Genomic DNA, 21,300 nt, shown 5'->3' on the forward strand with positions numbered 1-21,300 from the left:
GTTCAAATATTCATTTATATTCAATGTCAAATTTCAATGTTCGTAATCCTACCTTTAAAACGCATGCAGTATTAAATTGAGTGCTTCAAAACTAAGAGGGAATTTATAGCATGAAAATTTACAGTCAAACTCGAAACGAAATCAATGTTCAAAATTTACTAGTAAAAGTCAAAAAGTTATCCTGGTGGCCTAAAGTAACCCCGAATGATGATACAAGAAGTAAAATGTTACCGTCTTATATTTCATGCTCAAATATTCAATGTTCAAATATTCATTTATATTCAATGTCAAATTTCAATGTTCGTAATCCTACCTTTAAAACGCATGCAGTATTAAATTGAGTGCTTCAAAACTAAGAGGGAATTTATAGCATGAAAATTTACAGTCAAACTCGAAACGAAATCAATGTTCAAAATTTACTAGTAAAAGTCAAAAAGTTATCCTGGTGGCCTAAAGTAACCCCGAATGATGATACAAGAAGTAAAATGTTACCGTCTTATATTTCATGCTCAAATATTCAATGCTCAAATATTCATTTATATTCAATGTCAAATTTCAATGTTCGTAATCCTACCTTTAAAACGCATGCAGTATTAAATTGAGTGCTTCAAAACTAAGAGGGAATTTATAGCATGAAAATTTACAGTCAAACTCGAAACGAAATCAATGTTCAAAATTTACTAGTAAAAGTCAAAAAGTTATCCTGGTGGCCTAAAGTAACCCCGAATGATGATACAAGAAGTAAAATGTTACCGTCTTATATTTCATGCTCAAATATTCAATGTTCAAATATTCATTTATATTCAATGTCAAATTTCAATGTTCGTAATCCTACCTTTAAAACGCATGCAGTATTAAATTGAGTGCTTCAAAACTAAGAGGGAATTTATAGCATGAAAATTTACAGTCAAACTCGAAACGAAATCAATGTTCAAAATTTACTAGTAAAAGTCAAAAAGTTATCCTGGTGGCCTAAAGTAACCCCGAATGATGATACAAGAAGTAAAATGTTACCGTCTTATATTTCATGCTCAAATATTCAATGCTCAAATATTCATTTATATTCAATGTCAAATTTCAATGTTCGTAATCCTACCTTTAAAACGCATGCAGTATTAAATTGAGTGCTTCAAAACTAAGAGGGAATTTATAGCATGAAAATTTACAGTCAAACTCGAAACGAAATCAATGTTCAAAATTTACTAGTAAAAGTCAAAAAGTTATCCTGGTGGCCTAAAGTAACCCCGAATGATGATACAAGAAGTAAAATGTTACCGTCTTATATTTCATGCTCAAATATTCAATGTTCAAATATTCATTTATATTCAATGTCAAATTTCAATGTTCGTAATCCTACCTTTAAAACGCATGCAGTATTAAATTGAGTGCTTCAAAACTAAGAGGGAATTTATAGCATGAAAATTTACAGTCAAACTCGAAACGAAATCAATGTTCAAAATTTACTAGTAAAAGTCAAAAAGTTATCCTGGTGGCCTAAAGTAACCCCGAATGATGATACAAGAAGTAAAATGTTACCGTCTTATATTTCATGCTCAAATATTCAATGCTCAAATATTCATTTATATTCAATGTCAAATTTCAATGTTCGTAATCCTACCTTTAAAACGCATGCAGTATTAAATTGAGTGCTTCAAAACTAAGAGGGAATTTATAGCATGAAAATTTACAGTCAAACTCGAAACGAAATCAATGTTCAAAATTTACTAGTAAAAGTCAAAAAGTTATCCTGGTGGCCTAAAGTAACCCCGAATGATGATACAAGAAGTAAAATGTTACCGTCTTATATTTCATGCTCAAATATTCAATGTTCAAATATTCATTTATATTCAATGTCAAATTTCAATGTTCGTAATCCTACCTTTAAAACGCATGCAGTATTAAATTGAGTGCTTCAAAACTAAGAGGGAATTTATAGCATGAAAATTTACAGTCAAACTCGAAACGAAATCAATGTTCAAAATTTACTAGTAAAAGTCAAAAAGTTATCCTGGTGGCCTAAAGTAACCCCGAATGATGATACAAGAAGTAAAATGTTACCGTCTTATATTTCATGCTCAAATATTCAATGTTCAAATATTCATTTATATTCAATGTCAAATTTCAATGTTCGTAATCCTACCTTTAAAACGCATGCAGTATTAAATTGAGTGCTTCAAAACTAAGAGGGAATTTATAGCATGAAAATTTACAGTCAAACTCGAAACGAAATCAATGTTCAAAATTTACTAGTAAAAGTCAAAAAGTTATCATGGTGGCCTAAAGTAACCCCGAATGATGATACAAGAAGTAAAATGTTATCGTCTTATATTTCATGCTCAAATATTCATTTATATTCAATGTCAAATTTAAAACTTGAGATAAATCGATTGAATAAAATAGGAAACAGATGTTCCCTTTCTCAGCAAGTAGGATACGATGAAATATTTTTCTGAAATGTTTATAGCATCATGAGTTGTGAAAACGAAAAATGTTTATTAATAAGAATGAATAAATTATTCTGACAAGTTTTTATATCGACAGAAATTCCTTTAAAACTAGATTAAGAAGACAAACGTGTTAATTTTTTTTGTTCTATGTTACTGCGACAAAGAAAAAGCTTATAATTTCTCAGTTTTTACGCTACCCGCTCAAAAGTACTTATTTGCTTGTAAAGGAATGATTGATTGAGATTATCAAAAAATATAACATTGTTTCATTTTATCTTTCACTAGTGTTTTTACAAATGAAGTTTTCATTGGTTTTACACTATTTTACGCAATTTTCGTTTTTTTTTGTGAAAGATATTTTGTTTTCATACGTAAAGATTTTATTCCATTTTTCGTAGTATCACTTTTCTGTTCTTTGGTAAAGGATCTTGTATTTTCAATAATAAAGGTTTCTTGGTTTTTATTTCCTTTTTAGTAGCATCATTCTTTTTTTTTTAATTGGGAAAAATCTTGTGTTTTTACAAATGTATCAACTTTCATTTACAATTGTATTTACAAATGCATAAACTTTTTTTTCCCATTGGTTTTATTCTATTTTACGCAACTTTCATTTTTTTTTCAATTGTGAAAGATCTTGTGTTTTTACAAAAGAAATTTTCATTGGTTTTATTCCATTTTTTCGTAATTTTCCTTTTTTTTCATGTGGGAAAGATCTTGCATTTTCAATAATACAGGTTTCTTGGTTTTTATTTCATTATTCATAGTATAATTTTTTTTCAGTTGGGAAAGATCTTGTAATTTCGCAAATCATGTTTCCGTTAATTTTCTAAAATTTTTCGGAATTTTCGTTTTTTTTTTCCTCCAAAGTTTTAATATCACTTTTTATTTGTGAAAGAGTTTGTGTTTTGAATAACAGTGATTTCATGGTTTTTATTTCATTTGTTTTGCAGTTTTAGTTTTTCATTTGTGAACAATATTGTGTTTTCATGCATAAAGTTTTTCACTGATTTTATTCTCTTTTTCACACTTTCATGCATTCATTTGTGAAAGCTATTGTGACTTTGTTAGTGACAATAGAACTGCCATAAGATTTGCTATCGCCTTTTCATGTACAATGAATGTAAGGGGCTTGATATTATTTTCTCAGTGAATGATTTTTAATGAAACTAAAAGAAACTATATGACTTAAATAATTTGCATTATTTAATTCATTAATATAATTAAACCTTACTTTCACAAACTAATTAAACTGCTTACACTATTAAACGACTAAATTTTTTGTTGTGAATTGTTGTAAATTGTCTTCTTTTTTGATAATTATCTCTTAACGTTTTGAGGAGGAATTAAGTTAACTGTAAATCACAATATTACGTTTCTGTAGATTTAAATTAGATTTTTCTAAATGATTCTAAAAATAGTTGTCTCATCATTAAAAAATATTTCATTTGTTTTAAAAGTCAATTTTCTTCGCTAGGTTCTCAATTATATATTACTTTATTTTACCAGAATACTTCCGAAATATATATATGTTTCAGACAAGATAATAGATCTGTACAATCCAGTCTGGAAAATGGATAATGATAAGAGATGAGAACGTTTCTGACATTCTTAACAGATATTTAACCTCTAGTGTATCAATTGCTTTTAAAGGTTTTCTCTAGAGAAAAATAAATGCCATTATTTTAAGTGCAAGTATTTTCTCAGCTAATTTAAGTTCATAAACATCAAAAGTTAAGCTTATAACTGCATGTTTCTAACATCTTAAAATATCTTCCATTTCCATAAAAGCTTGTCATTTTTAACTAACAAGTTAACTAATTAAATTAAACTTACACAGCTAATTAATCTGTAAAGCAGAATGTTTATGTATATGTCTGTATGTACCACAGAGAAATATTTCAAGAGTTTCCCCTCTAATATTAGAAAAAATAAAAAGACGTGTTTTTCAATCGATGCCTGCCAAAATGGCAAAATTTCAGTCATAACGTTTTTAGCTCCCTGTTACGGCAAAACGCTCAACTACCACTTAGATTGAGTTTATCATTTAATTTTGTTATTTGTAATTGAATTAATGAAGTCCTTTATAGTCGTTTTTTTAGCTATATTAACAGCTTAAAAGTTAGTCTTTTAAAAAAATCTCTCTTTTTTTTAAAAAAATTAAAAAGAAGTATTTTTACAAATTATTGTTATTATTAACAGAAGTAAAAAGATTCTGTTTAGCAAATTACGTCCAGTTTAATTTCTCATCATTTTTCTTGTTCTTATCTTCATTTTGAATAAAATGAATATTTATATAGATGGCATGCACTATTAATCTTTTTAAACAAATAGGAAAATATATGCAGAAAAATGTTAAGAATGTAGACCTCTTCTTTTCTCTGTTTAAAGTAGAATTCATCATGCCACAGAATGAAATAAGGAAGACATGAGTAAAAAGAAAATTTTTTTGGAAATTTTGTTTGAATTGCTTGGAAAATTTTATGCTTCCACAAAAATGCGCAATGGGAAAAATTTAAAAGCTCTAATATAACTCCAGATAGTGCATTATTTAATCTATAATTTTTATTGAAACTATTGGATTTGATATTGATTTTCCTATAAAGACATAAACTCGGTAAATTTTACTCTATATTATGGTAGTTTTGACCGACTTTTTTTCTCAGTGGACCATTAAATCTTGACTTTCATGAAAGTATTGTAAAAACAAAAATATTAAATGTAAAATGTTCTAAACGCCAATTAAGCCGAATCGATAATATATCACTGCACTAGTTAGCTACATAGAACGAAAAATTGGAAAATGAGATGAATAAATGTAAATTTTTTTTGAATCCCTATCTACTACAAGTTTTTTTTTTAATAAAATTCGTTGTTTTGGGGCTTTATTCTTTATTATTCAGGAAATAATGGGTACTGTGGCGATTGTTTTTTCAAGCGACCCGCCATAAATAAGGTAAATGCAGGAGAAAATTGAGTTTGGTAAATTTTGATTGCTTCGAGCTGGCATGCCAGATGATACTGAAAAAAACATTTAATCTTTATTTCAATAAAATTAAATTCTAAAACCGTTTTTTTTTTTTAAATTTTTAAATTTTTTTAAAAATAAAACAACGTAAAGTTACGGGAAGGGCAACAATTATTAATAAATGAACTGAAAATGAGTTGTACAGTGAAGCATCCAGGAAAAACCACCTCTACGTAGCGACCTCCTCTATTTGCGGCCACTTTTGGGAGATATGGAATTTTGTCCATAGACTTTGCGTTGAAGAAAACCTTTAAGAGAGACTTTTAAAACCTCTCCCAGTGACCCGGCGAAATATCTGAACCAAATGCGGAAAAGGTCAAATAAGGAAAGACGAAAAAATAGCAAAACAAAAAATTTAACAAAACAAAAAATTGGTTAAAGGGTATTCAAAATATTTGTTTGAGGCACTTATTTAGAGAGCTCTTTTTCTTCATGTTGCATTCAGAGTGCGCTAGAGATGATGCTATCAATGATTTACTTTTAGAATTGAAAGTTAAATTTAGTTAAAGTTTAGTTAAGAAAGTTAAAGTTAATTTAAAAAAATATTTTAGAAAAAACAAGCATATCAAACAAAAAAACCTCTTATCTCTTAAAGCTAACTGATTTTTCCGATATAAAATTAACTGCAAACTTAAACAAAAAACGTAATTGCTTATTTATTTAAAATAGCTTTATCAGTCATAATTGGTAATTTTTTTTTTACATATAATTGCATCAGTTGGGATCATTTTAATTAACGCTGAATTTTATTCCTCGATCCGTCTTTTCATGACGACAACAGAAGTGGCATTTCCGCACCAAGAAAATGAAAGTAATTACAATTAAAATCGCTTGCGAACAATCATATACCTTCGATAATAATTTTGAAGTGAATGGAGGTAAACTCTAAGAACGACCAAACTCCATTAACCACCATTTTACTGTGGAATGGTGAGTCTATTCACTATATTGTATCTTGATTAATTGCGTCGGTATAAATCTCTCAGTTCTGTGTGTGGCCTAGTTAGCTGTACTCAAGTTTGTGAGAGCGAGAGTTCGAATCCACCCGGCGAATACTCCCCGCTGTAGTAAATGGTAACTGGTGCACTTTAAATTTGTTGTGTCACAGAGTCCTCCATGTTCCTATAGCAAATCAATACCACTGGGGGTACTGAATTGGAGATTGATCGTTCTCCGGTTCAAGTCAAAATTATGATCTGTGGATGAATGAATGGGTCCACCCTATAAACTGGTGTGACGTATGGGTGTGGCAGAAGTCAAATTCTTGGCCATAGATGGCACCACAGGAAAACAAGAACAATCGCAATCGCACCCCCTTCCGCCTTAGAACGGGTATTCAGCTAATAAATAAATACTTATAACTATATATTTTACAAGTGGACTAGAAAGAGGATTTTGCAGCATTTTAAAAACAATTGTAACTTGCAGTGGCATCAGATACAGAGTTGAAATTCGGGCACGCTTTCTAGTCGAAAAATGGAAGAAATTGGGAGTGATGATGAAGACAAAATATGTTTGTAGTGACTTGAAAAGGACTAAGACTTACACTGTTTCCCATTAAAGAACTCTAGTTCAGTTTTGAACACTTTAACGCACTCAAAATATGGATTGACGACAAACTCCTAGATATGAAAATATAAAAAAATAAGGTGTTTGACAAAAAAAAAAAAAAAAAAAAAGATTGGGGAATTGTGATCCTTTTATTGCTAACCAGCACACCTAAAATGTAACTTTTACGAGTAGTCGAACATTGGTCAGAATTTCGATTGCTGCAAATTTTCTGTTGAGGTCAGGAAATAATTGAAAAATATATTGTCGGAGTATAGGGCACTCAAGTAGAGATCTGAGTGCTCTAGTTAGTTTGAAAATTGTAAAAAATTAATTGTAAGATTACATGGAAATGAATACATGGAACAGTTTTCAATAACGTTTCTTAATATTTCGGAAACCTCTTGTTGGACTAGACCACCAACAATTTAAACCGTCATCTACTAAAAGGTACCTCGAGATAATTGAGTTGATATATCTTATATACTAGTGATTATTAATTTATAGTTGTAGTGGTAGCTACGCTAAATTACTCCTCCAGCAGAATTTTATCTATGATAGAATTTGTAGAATGAATTCCGTCATTGAAGAATGAATGCTGTCATTGATGCTTCATTGCTGTTTTGCGAAAGGTGCGGGGGGGGATGCATTAAGGTCACCGTGCTTTGAGTGTTGGTCGTGAGAGCTGTGTGAAGAACACAGTTTCGGTCGTGATCGCTATTTCAAAGACTGTTTTTGAGTGCTCTAGCTAATCGGAAAGTCATCTAAATTTTGACTGCAAAAATCTATCGACACAAACATTCATCTATCGAAATTCCTTCGAAAAGATAAGGATTTAATTAAATTAACAAAAAAGTAATAAATAAAATGGTTTTTTATTTTAAGATAAAAATATTTATTTAAGTAATAAAAAATATGTTGATAAAAACAATAAAAAAAACTTTTAACGATTAATTTTTTGCAAAGTTATTAATAATTTACCAATTTTATTAAAATGCTAATCATTTTAGTTTAATTTCTAATGTATTTTTTACTCAAACACAGCATGATACTAAAAATTAAAATACCACAAAAAATCCCAACACAGAGGAAGAAAGTGAGATTAAGGAGATACGTTGCCAAGTGTGGTAACCATTCCATTATCTTTTTCTTTTGCAACCCCACTGTTTCGGACATTTTTGAAGCCATTATAGTTATTCTCTAAGTAAGAATTAGATAAAAGGAACTCTAACTCAGATTAAGAAGATAAGAAGGCGAAAGAGAATCGGAGAAAAATAAATATACACTCCTTTATTTAGCGTATTGTAGAAAAGAAATCAATAAAAATATATCTTATTTAAAGAGTTTTCTTTCATAATAAATCAAGGAATCGAAACTGTATGCCTGTTTGGAATTCTCGCCTAAGGAAATGCTCGCATATTTCGCGCGCTTTAATTTTCTCCACCTATGAAAAAGTGAACTCTTTGCTAAACTTTCCCTCCACCCACCCACGACTGAATAATAACTGAAATCAAAAATATAAGTTATTTACTAAAAAGAGATTTATAGCGAATATTGCTTGAGCATCATATTTAAATACGATTATCTTAGTATAGTTACGCATGCGCACTTCTAATGCGCATGCGTCAGTACTGGTGAAATGCACCAGGGAAAAAATATGAAACTTACATAAGAGGAAATAAGAGATAAGTGAAACTTAGAGATTCCGTGAGTATGAGTAAAAAGCGCTAACTTAGTGGAATATCATTTTAACTTGGACCACAAAATCAAAACATTAACAACGGACGTAGACTATCTTTTTAAAACTGTGACTTTTATTATTAATATTTAAAAAATATTATTGAACTTCTATTGATTATTTAATTTCTTTTAACTAAATTGTGTAGTTAAAAAAATATAATTTATAATTTTGAAATTGCGAAAATATATCTAGTTTCTTATGAAACTAGTGCAACTTATGCTTAGTTAGACAACTATAATGTTAAACAAAAACTAATAAAGTTATTTATTTATTGAATGAACCATTTGTTGTGAGATCATCACACGTTTCATTTCTAAATTTCATCAATACATTTCTCGAAATTCGCGTTTCACTTCCATGTTTTAAGTTCGAAGCAGCTCACTAGAGGGCGTGGATATAGAGTAGTTACTAGACCGGTGATGCAAAAGTGCACCGTGACGTCCGTTTGGTCGAGTGATGGTTTGAAGGTAGGCTTAAACAGAAAACCACATTTCACAGCTATAAACAGCATGCTTGTAGCTTTGTATCTACAGCGTAAATTACGCTAACATAACGTAAAGATACGTAGCATCTAAAATAAAGGCGAGCATGCGCAGTTGCTTCATCCTTACGTACGGAAGCTAACATGAAAGTGCGAAATCTCCCTAATATTTATTTTAATGAGTTGAACTTCTATGAACTACAATGTTATGCTTTTACTAATAACGCAGAACCACCGAAAAGGGATTAGAATGAAAATGAAATATTTTAATTGAGTTAACTGTGTTAATGTCTTTTAGTTTTTTTCAAGAGTGTGGGAATATTGAATTATTACTAAATTTTTCTATAAATTAGCAATTAATCAACACTGTACTCTACAACACTATACACTGTTAATCAACACTAACATATCGTCAACAATATATATTCTATTCTATTAATTATTAATTGAACGATTTGTTAATTATTGACTTAATTTTACCCATACGAAAAACAGGTATTAAGCTGGTGTATGTACAAAATTTTCACTTGAGTTTTCTTCAGACGGTAGTGAAAAAGGAAGGCAAATGGATACAATAATAAAACTTTTGGTTATTTCAGATTTATTAGATTTATTAAAAAAAATCTTATGCATAAATTAAACTTACTGGTGTTCGCCTGCATAGAATAAGTGATATTGAATCCTCTTTTAGCACCAAACTCATCAGTTTTCAATATGACTTGAAACGCGTGTGAATTGGATACGTAGTCGTTTGGCAAACTGTTTCCACAGTGCATCTTCACCAAAACACCAGCTCCATTTGATTCAAAATCATGGACACTCACGGAATCACCCCCGCAGCCATCTGTGATGTCTACATCGAGGGTATTAAAATGAATTCGAACATGCTGCAAGTGAAATATTCTCAATATGTAAATCTGCCTGATTATTAATTTAAAAAAAACTTTTATAAAGCTTATCAAAGTCAGTAAAAAGTTTTAACAATTTTTTAAGAGAATAAATACTAAATCTGCTGGTAATTTAAAATGATTATATTACATTGGCCAGATGATTAAAAAATGCTTTAAGAATCTTATTAATGTAAGTAAAATATTGTATTTTTGTAAAATTAAAACAATTTGTTGGTAATTTGAAGAAACTTTGAGTAGTTTTTATTAGATAAAGTTTTCATTAGAAGGTACGTGTGCAATATAAAATAACATTTGATTAATTTTTTACGTTCTTTGACTAAACCTTAATGGTTCGAGTACAAAACATTAAAGAAAAATGTTTTTTGCTTTGTGTAAAATATTGACTTCCAAGAAGAAATTTTCTTTTGGATGAGTAGCAGAACGTTGGCGAGCAAAGCTAGCAGGTAACAGAACCTCATAGTTTGTTTAAATATTATTTACAAACAGCAGCGGGTAAAATCATGGTAAATAAAATTTATGAAATCAAAACTAAAATAATGAAGCACTGCAACATCAAATTATCCAGAAAAATCTCCAGTTTAAATTGCTTAAAAATTAATATCTCTAAAGGTTATTATTAAACTAAATAAATAAAAATAATTAGAATTACTTAACCGTTAAAATTAAATAATTATTGCAGCAAAATCATGTGAGTGGGCACACGTTTTTCTGAAATGTTTGGTTTTAGTTTAAAATGTTTCAATAGATGGCTCTGCAAGTAATGAACTAGTAAATCAAGTGCAGAAATGCAAAAATCATATAATTTTTATAATTCTTTTAAGGAGTGAAAATCACGCTTTGACCAGACCAGATTCAACCATCGGAAATGTTCATCTTCATGGATATAAGAAAACTCGAAACATCAATCATTTCGTCAATATTCGAACACACTATCATAAATACTTAAAAACAACTCAGCTGTTAGGCAAGTAGGAGTTAAGCTCTCACAAGGGAAACTAGGGAAGTGTGACTCGCCAATTTTGAAATAAACTAGTGGGATGTATGCCTTATGAGGAATAATTTTAGGGGGCAACATTCGTTTCGGCCCATAGAAGGTTCTGTGAGAGATAAAAAATAATTCAATATATAGAAAAATTGGTATTTTATTACTTCAATGCAGACTATTAGTTATTGTAATAGTCTCATAATCCAATTAATTTATAATTAATTGGATAATTAATTAATTTGCTAATTAATAAATTAATTAACATTCGTTTCGGCCCATAGAAGGTCCTGTGAGAGATAAAAAAATAATTCAAAATATAGAAAAATCGGTGTTTTATTACTTCAATGCAGACTATTAGTTATTGTAATTGTCTCATAATCCAATTAATTTGAAATTAATTTGTTAATTAATAAATTAATCAAAAATTAATCAATTAGTAATTAATTGTTGATTAATTATTCATTGATTGTTAATTAATTAATTGATTTGCAATTACATACTCCAATTAATTTGGAAAGTTTTTCGAGAAAAAAAATTTAAAAAATTTGATGTCAATTATATTTTTAAATTAACCTAACAGGTTTTTATGAAAAACTACAGATATATAAAACTTTCGAAATCAACTTTGACAATAAACATGCATTATATAGTACAGTACCACAAAATTAATTGGAGTATGAGACAATTATAATAACTAATAGTCTGCATTGAAGTAATAAAATACCGATTTTTCTATATATTGAATTATTTTTTATCTCTCACAGAACCTTCTATGGGCCGAAACGAATGTTGCCCCCTAAAATTATTCCTCATAAGGCATACATCCCACTAGTTTATTTCAAAATTGGCGAGTCACACTTCCCTAGCTTCCCTTGTCAGTGAGATTACCAGGATTTCCCATTTCACTGAGTAGTTAACTGGCATTAAAATGCAACGGAATAATTTGTGGTCGAGATTTTTTTAACTTTTTGCTGAACTAAAACCAAGATTTTCGGAGCTAAAAATTTATATCTTCTTACACATATTTATAAATTTTTAGACACGCTCTTTTTTCTATTTATTTTTTATTATTTAGATTTAAATTTTTTTTTTCAAATTGCCAGTCTAATTTAGAGCATTCTTGGCAAAGCTTTAATACTTGTTAAATTATTCCTTAATTTCTAGAATTTACGTTTCAAATATATTTTTTAATGATTAACCTTATATGTTTAACTTTTCCGCTTGCAATCTTTCTCAGCTCAGCAGCCTATACAGCTCATGTCTACTTAGCGAGAAATTTTCTCCTGATCGCATCATAAGTGAGGAACTTTTTAATCCAATTTCTAAAATTTATTTATTTGGATCTAAATAAGTATTAGAATATTTTATTAGCTCACTGAACTAAACATTACTCATTAATAAAATAAATATGAATAAAAACATGATAGAAGTCGGTTTTAGGTGTTTTGGAGGTCTTATAATCAGAGAGATCATGGTTTTCTTATGAAGATCAAAAACTGAAGCGATCACTGACCACTAATATGAACCAGCATGTTAATCCATATACGGCAAAATTCTGCATAATCAGGTGGTTGCCTCTCAGTAAATATTTTCATGAGGTTCATATCAGTCAATAACTTCATGACAAAAATATCAGCCAATATCTCCATGACGGAAATATCAGTCAATGTCTCATGATATTGTCTATACCCTCTTTTTTAATGATGACATCAGCAACCTTAATTGAGCTGGAAAAATATGCGACTTATTTTAGCAATACTCACACACTCAGTTACATTTCAATTAGTTCGCAAAATCACCTGACCTGATCCGCATAGAAGATGGGTGAGAGATGATGGAACAGCTAGTAAAGAGCCTTAATCATCATACCTAATCCTATTATACTTAATAATATTCAGGCGGTAATGAAATCCAAATATGTTGTAGCAGAATATTAAACTATACTTTTAATAATTTCAATAAAGGTAACAAATTTTTTTCCCGTTGTTTTTCAGTGATCTTCAAAAAGCACTATTCTACTGAAAAAAAAAAAAACTATAATGTGTCCTGACTCTAATCGTAGAAATTAGGGGAAACAACAATTTTAAAATAATTCGTAAAAAGAGAATCTTACCATTCCTTGTGGTGCTTGAAGTTGGTATGCACATTGAACATTATTTGGGTAATTAGAATTCTTTTCAAATCCTGGACTGTATAAAATTCCTGGTTGACGCACGTTGATTACTTTAACTTTTGGTTGTCCACCCGTGAGCGTGTTTACGCATGCTTCATTCAAATCTATAAAATGTGAAATGTTTTTTCTTCTCAAATTGGAAAAATTATTTTTTCAATTTTAAATCAGTTAAGTTAGATTACATTTTATGTTAAGTTACAGTAACTTAAAGTAATTCTCAATCTATGATTCTTTTAAGAACAGAATCTTAAAATAATTCTTATCATGTACAATCAATTAATAACAAGTCAGAGATTATATTAATTAGGAAAATTCAGAAATGCAGCTCATGATTTGATAAAAAGGGTTAGTTTTCTTTTCTCTCGCTAGGTGCTCTCGCAGTACTTATGTAAACAGTGATAAAAGTATTACCAAAAAGCAATCATCCCGATCATTCCGTTTCTGCGAGTAACACGTAATCAGAGACAGATTAATATAAGAGATAAACCACTCCTGAAATATAATAAGCCAAAATAGCTAAAAAAGCGATGTGCTATTGCTATACACTTGGGCCTTTTCTCCTTTTCCTGCTACTAATGTCCACGATAGTTTTTGCGACAAGTTTATTTGAAATATAAGTAAACAATATTTGAGCGGAATACTCTTAAATGTCTATTCTCAAAAGCGTGAATTTTCTTAAAATACCAAAATAAGTTCTGTTTTTTGTAATAAAAGCAAATAATGAACATTTACTTTTTATAAGCATCACTAGATGGCGGCACCAGTCACTGTAGTTAATAATTCCATAAAATTTTTAACTAATTGAAATCAAAGATATCGATTTACTATACTATTAAATTTTCTTTTTTATAAAGTGAACTCCATTTCCTGCCTTCCTTCATGAAAAAAGGTAAATATTATTTCAATGACTTGTGAATAGCATGAAAAGCTAGTTTTGTATATTTTATTCTTGTAAGGAATAATGAAAATCTTTTATTTTTATCATTGTCACTAGATAGCAGCATCACTACGAGAAGGCAAGCTCGTTTTAAATTTTATATACGTTTTTAAGGGTGGAGTGTTGCCTCTTATTTTTCTCCTCTTTGACGTCCACCTTGTTATGTATGCATATCCGCTCTACCAAAGAGATATAGCTATGAATTATTCTTGCATTGTGAAATCTGGTTATTGTTAAATTCGTGATACTTTGCGTAGTTCTGTATGCTTTGCCGTTCTGTATGTTGTCTTGATCCATGCATACCAAAAACTAAATCCTAGTCATATACGTTAATAATAAATGGCTCATACACTGTAAAAAATTCTGGATCATATTACGGTATAAAGTACCGGCACTCTGGGTGTATCATCCATAAAATCCATTTTACAGTAAAACTTATTTGTATATCGTAAAATGTAGTAAAAATTACAGTAATATTTATTTAATTAGAGTGATTCAGTGACTTTACGTAATTGTTACTGCAAAAATAATGTTATGACAGATTGTTTGTTCCATAACATGTTCCAGTTAAAATGGAGTTTACATTAAAAAGTACTGGCATCCTGAATGCCCGTATTTTTTACCGGAATTTTTCTGACTATAATTACGGTATACGGATATTATCCAGATTTTTCCAGATATATACCCGTGTATAGAATCTAGACAGATACTGTTTATTATACTGTCTATATACCTCGTACCCATGTCATATGCACTGTATACCTTGGATACTATATATATGACAGATACTGCAAATATGACCTTTTACAATAAGAATTATAAGCACGTATTTTAATGGAATTTAATTCGCCTTATAAAAATATTAATTCAAGACTTTTAAAAAAATCACAGGTTGATATAATCCCGTCTTTGAAATCATAAAAAAAATAATAAAAATAAAAAATAGAATAATTACCGTCGGCGCTGGAGTAGCCAATAATCAACGTAGTAATGAATATTAGTACCCACATTTTGACAGTAGACATCATCGTGTCATGGACAACACTGGCGTCTGAAACATTGTTTCTTTCCTGAAGGCAAAATCTGGAATTGTTATCACGCTTGATTACCATTCCAAATGTTAGTTCCCAAGGAAATGACTGATAATGAACGATAAATTGGAAATTATATGACATATGTAAATGAAAATAAATTAATAAAACTGAAATATTCTTTCGACTACTCTCAAATAATTTATTTAATCATTAAAATTATTAGTTTGAAAAGTATTTTCTCTAAAAAAAAATTGGGCAGTTACTTGCTTAAATTACTCTCAAAATTATCATTGTTACAATAAAATGTTTAAAACTTTTTTTTCCTAATTTTTGTGGACATTTTTTTTAAATATTTGAATAACTAAATTTTTATTAAAGGGTGATTGCATTCTCTGAATTTCTGACTTGTATCTGCACAGAACTTTATACCTGTTCTAAAAATACTTAAGTGATGAACTTTAATAACTAAATTATGCTAAAAACAATTCGAGTCATAAAATGAGCTAAATTGTATTCTATTTTAATAATAATCTTATTGTGGCAATTTTAGATATTAAACTCACTAATAGCGTCAAGTTTATCTCTGTACTGTTTTCACAAAAAATATTATAAAAATTTATTTAAATTATCTAAAGATAGTCAAAGCCTACCTATAGAGATATAAAATAGTTTTGATTCGTATTTGATTGGATGAAACTTAATGGAAATTTTAATATCGTTTAAATAAATTAACAAATCGTTAAATCCTCTCAATTTAATAAATTCTAAAATTAAAAATCACTTTAATAAATTATTAATTTGAGATTTAAAAATTATTTAAATGTATCAATGTAATCATCTTTCAAAAATTATTTCACTTATAAAATGCAAATTGATTACCTTATTTCAATATTTAATAATTAAAATTTAGTATATTAGATTTTCAACACATAATACTAAATTTGAATTTTTGATTACTTAGTATAGTTAATTTAAATCTTGTAAGGGATATTTTATTTTTTTAATTATTCAACTTAAATGTTTTGAATTAAAACTTAAAAATTGCGATTTGAAGTTGTATAAATTAATAACATTTCTTCCTGAAAAAGAAATCATATATTACTTTTTTCGACAATTATTATTTATTGAAAATTTGCATCAAATCGCAGTATTTCGAGACATTTGTCCGATATTTAAATTTTTGTTATAAATTCTAAAGTTAGACGTAAGGAAATCTGAATTAACAGGTCTTAGGCAGGGAAGGATTAATTATTAATCTGAATTTATTTATTACAAAATTTATTTATTAACAAAATTTATTTATTAATACAAAATTTATTTATTAATTAATACACAGAAAAGTGCTATAAAAGTGATTACGAAAAGTTGTGCTTCTCGATATAAGTTAGGGAAAATCTTGCAAACTATAATTGGTATATTAAATAGGTCGCGCGATTCCCAGAAAAAGCAAAGGGAAAAATGTCTTGCTTTTAATTAATGCATACTTGAGCCAGAAATAGATTAAAGGACGGGATATGAATTTAAAAGTGTGAAAAAGTGTTTCGATTAGAATAATAATTTAAGGAAAGGATTTACAGAAAAGGAATAACATAAAAAGATTAATTGAAGCTTTTTATGTTACATATATATATGTATATGTTACGGTTAAAGTTATAAACCTTGTTATTATTAATATTAACTAATGAAGTTTGGTTATTGTGATTAGACAGTTTAACCGGTCAAAATTAATAAAAATTGTGTTCCTTTGGTCAAAGTGAGAAATAAAAATGCAAAAGCACTTTGGCCAAACTTCATTGGTTATTATTAATAATAACCGGTTAATGTGATAAATTCGCTTAAATTATTCACTTTAACCGGCTTTTTGATTATTATTAGTATTGACCGGTTAGTATTAATGCTAATCGACTATTCATATTGATCCCAACATGCATATGTTATGATATTTTTTATTTATTGAAACGTATACTATGTGTTAAAATTAAATATGTGTCAAGCATATTCGGGTTTTTATTTTTAAATGTTCTATGTCAAAAATAAATGTGTATGAAACACATGTATTTTTATTGTTGGTTGGTGTCGTGTCATGGACAGGAAATAATTTTCAATGTGATCAAAGGTTCTATATACAACATCTGCAATTTGAAGGCAATTTCCTTCATATAAGTCCGCTCAAAGATTGTCACTTATTTGCTGTAATTGCGCCAGTAAATCTGGTAGGTTTGATTTCATTTAACAAAATAAAATTTATTACGACCTTTAAAATTTCACGGTGGGTAATTTATTTTTACAGAATAGCAGTGCAAAATTTTTTTTTATTTTTTAAAATAACACAATACACTTCCGTGAAAACTTATTTAATTTCTTAAGCATCTCAGAAATTTTCAATTGTTTTAACATTTCAGTATTAACTATAGAGGTTAATCATTCTGTTTATATATGCTACTTTGGCAGAAACTTTATTGAAGACGCTGGGTCTACCTCTCAGACCACATAGTCCATGTTCCATATTTGTGTCTGTCACGTAGCTAGCTACCCCCATAACTGTCCATTCCTTGTTTATTTCACACATTAATGGACCGCCACTGTCTCCCTGTAATATAAAATATTTTATGAGTATTTTGTCTATGTATCTATGTTCTTTTTCATCTTGTTTTAATATCAGAGTAGAACAGAGTGAAATAGGTTAACCTATAAAAAACAGGTTGCTCTCGAAGCAATATTGTCTAAAATGGATCCTTCAGCACCTCTAGAATAAGGTTAGCTAATTCGCTTGGTTATGTCACTTAGATTTGGTGAAAGGAAAGTAACTGAATGTAGAATTGTTGTTGTATGAGAGCATGCCAAGTGGTATTCTATACATAATAATAAACGCGGCTGCGTGTGTGTCTGTAATCACAATATATCGGCCCAGAAGCCTCGCCCAGGCACGAAACTCGGCACATAATTGTGTTTTGACATAATGAAGAAGTATTTTATTTTTTTTTCAAAAATTTGGATTAGTTTTTTAGTTATCAGTCATTTTGTAAGAAGATCTATGCTTTTTCGTCTTCAAAGAGCCATATATTTTTCACCACTCTTATAAATGTATGCTAATGCGAACCTTACAATTGAAATATTAATTTTCGACAACTTAAACCAATAATATACGAAGGAATTAATAATTTAATTGTAAGGTTCGCATTAGTTTACATTTATCAAAGTGGGGAAAAGTTTAAATTTTGTATTAAAAATGTGGCAACATATTCGATACGTATATAGAACGCTTCGCTTTGATATGTTTGTCGCTGTTCATAATTGTTATAATAAGTTTTTCTTCTTCTTTCCACGCTCTATTTTTTTTTCTTAAGCGAAGACGATAATTTTTGTAGCGATATAGAAATAGAAATTGATACCATAAAAAATTATATAGAAATAGAAATTGATACCATAAAAAATTAATTACGTGGCGGACAGCTGGCCGACTTAGGCGGCTAGTTCCTAATAAATCGAAAATAGAATCATTGGGATCTCTGAAATATTGGTTGAATGATAATTGTTTAAAAAGCACAAAATTCGAAAACACATTTCAAACCATCAAGAGTCATTTTACACAACCCCCTAACCATGTATTCATAAAATATAGATTTCTTGGTCAATTTCGTAAAATTGATTTCTAAATTCCCTTTTCTAACGGTAAGAATTCTATTGATTGCCTTATCTTCAAAAAATAAATAGAATGTACTATCTTTTATACATTTTGTTTCATAACCGGCATTGAGCAACTGACTTAATTCTGAGTTTACAACTATCTATGTTCAACTTCGCAGCCTCGAAATTTTGAGCCCAGACCCAAAGACAGGAGAACTCCTGGATCAAGCATTAGAACAGCTTTCGCCGAAATATTTTTGATCAAACTGACACGCATTTGCGTTACACGAAGAAGAAAACCTCCCACAGATAGCTTGACGGCAACGGGATATTAACCCATGATCTGTCTAACACTGAGGGAATTTCACATTAGCGCTGTGGTCGATGTGATGTGATCCAGGAAGAGAATTCGTATCAACCAGCCACTGCTGGGATTCAAATCTAAATTGTCTCTATGGAAGGCGAACCGTAAATTATGGATTTCGTTGCAAATTTGCAAGGTAGAACACTTAAAACAAATAACTATTTTAGGAGCCTTTATTATGTTTGTCACCATCATTTCAGAGTTGCACCTGCACCAACAAGGAACTGTGTTGTAGAAATTTGCAATAAAGCAATCTTTTAACACCTATAGGGCCCCCCTTTTTTGGTCATACAGAACCATTTATGAGCAGAAATCACAGGTTTAACGGTGCACATTCGTAAAATTAATTTCTACGCTATTCGTTTTCTATGCTTTGACTTCAGTTTTATTGATTTCGGAAACGAGGAAAGATGTTGAACCGTTTCTGTTAAATAGCAAACTCTGCGTGTTTGTGTAAGTGTACAATCGAAAACTCGACAAGTAACAAACACGCTTCAGAACCAAAGTTTGTTTACATCTAGAACAAATTTTTGCGCTTGTCATTAGGCTCAGTTTAACTTTACTACATCGTGTAATGAAAAGATCACGCGATGTCCATTTGTATGTCTGACCATGGTTTCGTTGTGGATTAAAATGCAGAAATCTTGAAATGGTTTAAATAGGTGGAGATCTAAGACTAAAGATGAAATATGAATCTAAGACTAAAGACCGAAATATGATCTAAGACTAAAGATGAAATATGTATGAATCAAAACTTAATCTGCCAAAATTTTAAATTTCCTTATTTGAAAATTTCAAGCTGGAATAGCCTGGCTGATAGGGAGTTGGGCCCATGTCGGAGAGGTCGTGATTTCGATCACCACCAGCTGATGACTCTCCGTGTACAAAATGGTGAGTAATGCAAGCTAAATCTGTTAGGGTGTCAAAGTCCTCCAATTTCCCATACCTAATCAGTACCTCTTTGGATATTGGATTGGAAATTGATAGTGCTCTGGTTCAGGTCAAATATTACAATCTGCGGATGAATGGTGTGTGAATGTGTCCTCCCTGTAAAACGGTTTGTGACGTATGTATGTTTTCACCAAATCATTCTCAGGGATGTTTCCGAGACCGTCTCCAAGAGCCCATTATGGATCCTAGTGTGACGTAAATAAAAGTACTGTACCTGAAAAATTTCAAAGTGATTTTGAATAGTGGACTGGATCGAAAAAGCTAGTAATTATTGACTCTGCTTAATTTTACTTTACTGCGCATCTTTTATATGGCACAACTTTTAAAACAGACCATCTTAGTTGCAATGAAACGAACGTACTACTTGGATTAATCCTCAGCTGCTAATAATTTTTTTAATTACTTTTTATAACCTATTTCTGCATTGGTGTTATTAAATTAAAGTATTTTAAAACGTTTAAAACCATCCATACTTACATGACAAACACCGTTTCCTGCTGCCAGGCTTCCAGCGCATATCATTGTTTGCGGGATGAAATTTCCCCCTACGAGTCTCCTGCACACAATGTCATTCTGTACTGGATGATAAGCTTGTTTCAGTACATCACTTCCACCAGAACCTATGGAAATAATAAGATTATTAAGTGATTATTTTATGCTTTATTTTAAGTGTATGTGTTTAAATATATAATAAAAATGGTAATTGTCTTACCATTTCCTTCATTCTCATTTAACGGAAAAATTACATAAAATTGCCTAAAATCGGTTAATGATTTAATAGTGTTTACATGAAATTATTTATTTCCTCTTATTTAATGATATTTACTTGTAATATTAATTTGTCTTCCTTTTTTTAATATTATTCTCTTATTGTGATTATCACTCGAAATTTAAGTATTTATTATCAAATTGTATCGAATAAAAGTCCTCAATCCTCAAAAAAAGTCCTCAAAAAAGTAAATTCAGTCGCTCAATCTGTGTGGCATTGCTTCAGTAGATTACCCCTATACTATACTGCCATGCAGTAGCAAAAACAACGCAAGTGCTTCGCGATTGATTCCGAGAAAAGTGGCTCT

The 21,300-nt window shown here is 29.8% G+C and overlaps 2 protein-coding genes across 2 annotated transcripts in view; both read right to left on the bottom strand.

Annotated features, from left to right (window-relative positions):
• LOC107436620 (enteropeptidase) overlaps window positions 1–15,384 on the bottom strand; it is a 29,057-nt gene extending 13,673 nt beyond the window's left edge. The window contains exons 1-3 of the mRNA XM_021145560.4: window positions 15,204–15,384; window positions 13,252–13,415; window positions 9,889–10,129 (exon numbers count right to left, since the gene is read on the bottom strand). Of these exons, the coding sequence (XP_021001219.4) occupies window positions 9,889–10,129; window positions 13,252–13,415; window positions 15,204–15,360 (562 nt within the window). The 5' untranslated portion in view covers window positions 15,361–15,384. The remainder of the gene's footprint in view (window positions 1–9,888; window positions 10,130–13,251; window positions 13,416–15,203) is intronic.
• Window positions 15,385–17,576: 2,192 nt separating this feature from the next.
• Window positions 17,577–21,300, bottom strand: part of LOC147804277 (chymotrypsin-like elastase family member 1) — a 45,967-nt gene continuing 42,243 nt past the window's right edge. Inside the window, exons 8-9 of the mRNA XM_087152240.1 lie at window positions 20,702–20,844; window positions 17,577–17,872 (exon numbers count right to left, since the gene is read on the bottom strand). Of these exons, the coding sequence (XP_087008366.1) occupies window positions 17,687–17,872; window positions 20,702–20,844 (329 nt within the window). The 3' untranslated portion in view covers window positions 17,577–17,686. The remainder of the gene's footprint in view (window positions 17,873–20,701; window positions 20,845–21,300) is intronic.

Source organism: Parasteatoda tepidariorum, chromosome 9 (genome assembly GCF_982258835.1).
Source record: "Parasteatoda tepidariorum strain Cologne lab strain chromosome 9, Ptep-v5.0, whole genome shotgun sequence".
Taxonomy (NCBI): Eukaryota; Metazoa; Arthropoda; class Arachnida; order Araneae; family Theridiidae; genus Parasteatoda; species Parasteatoda tepidariorum.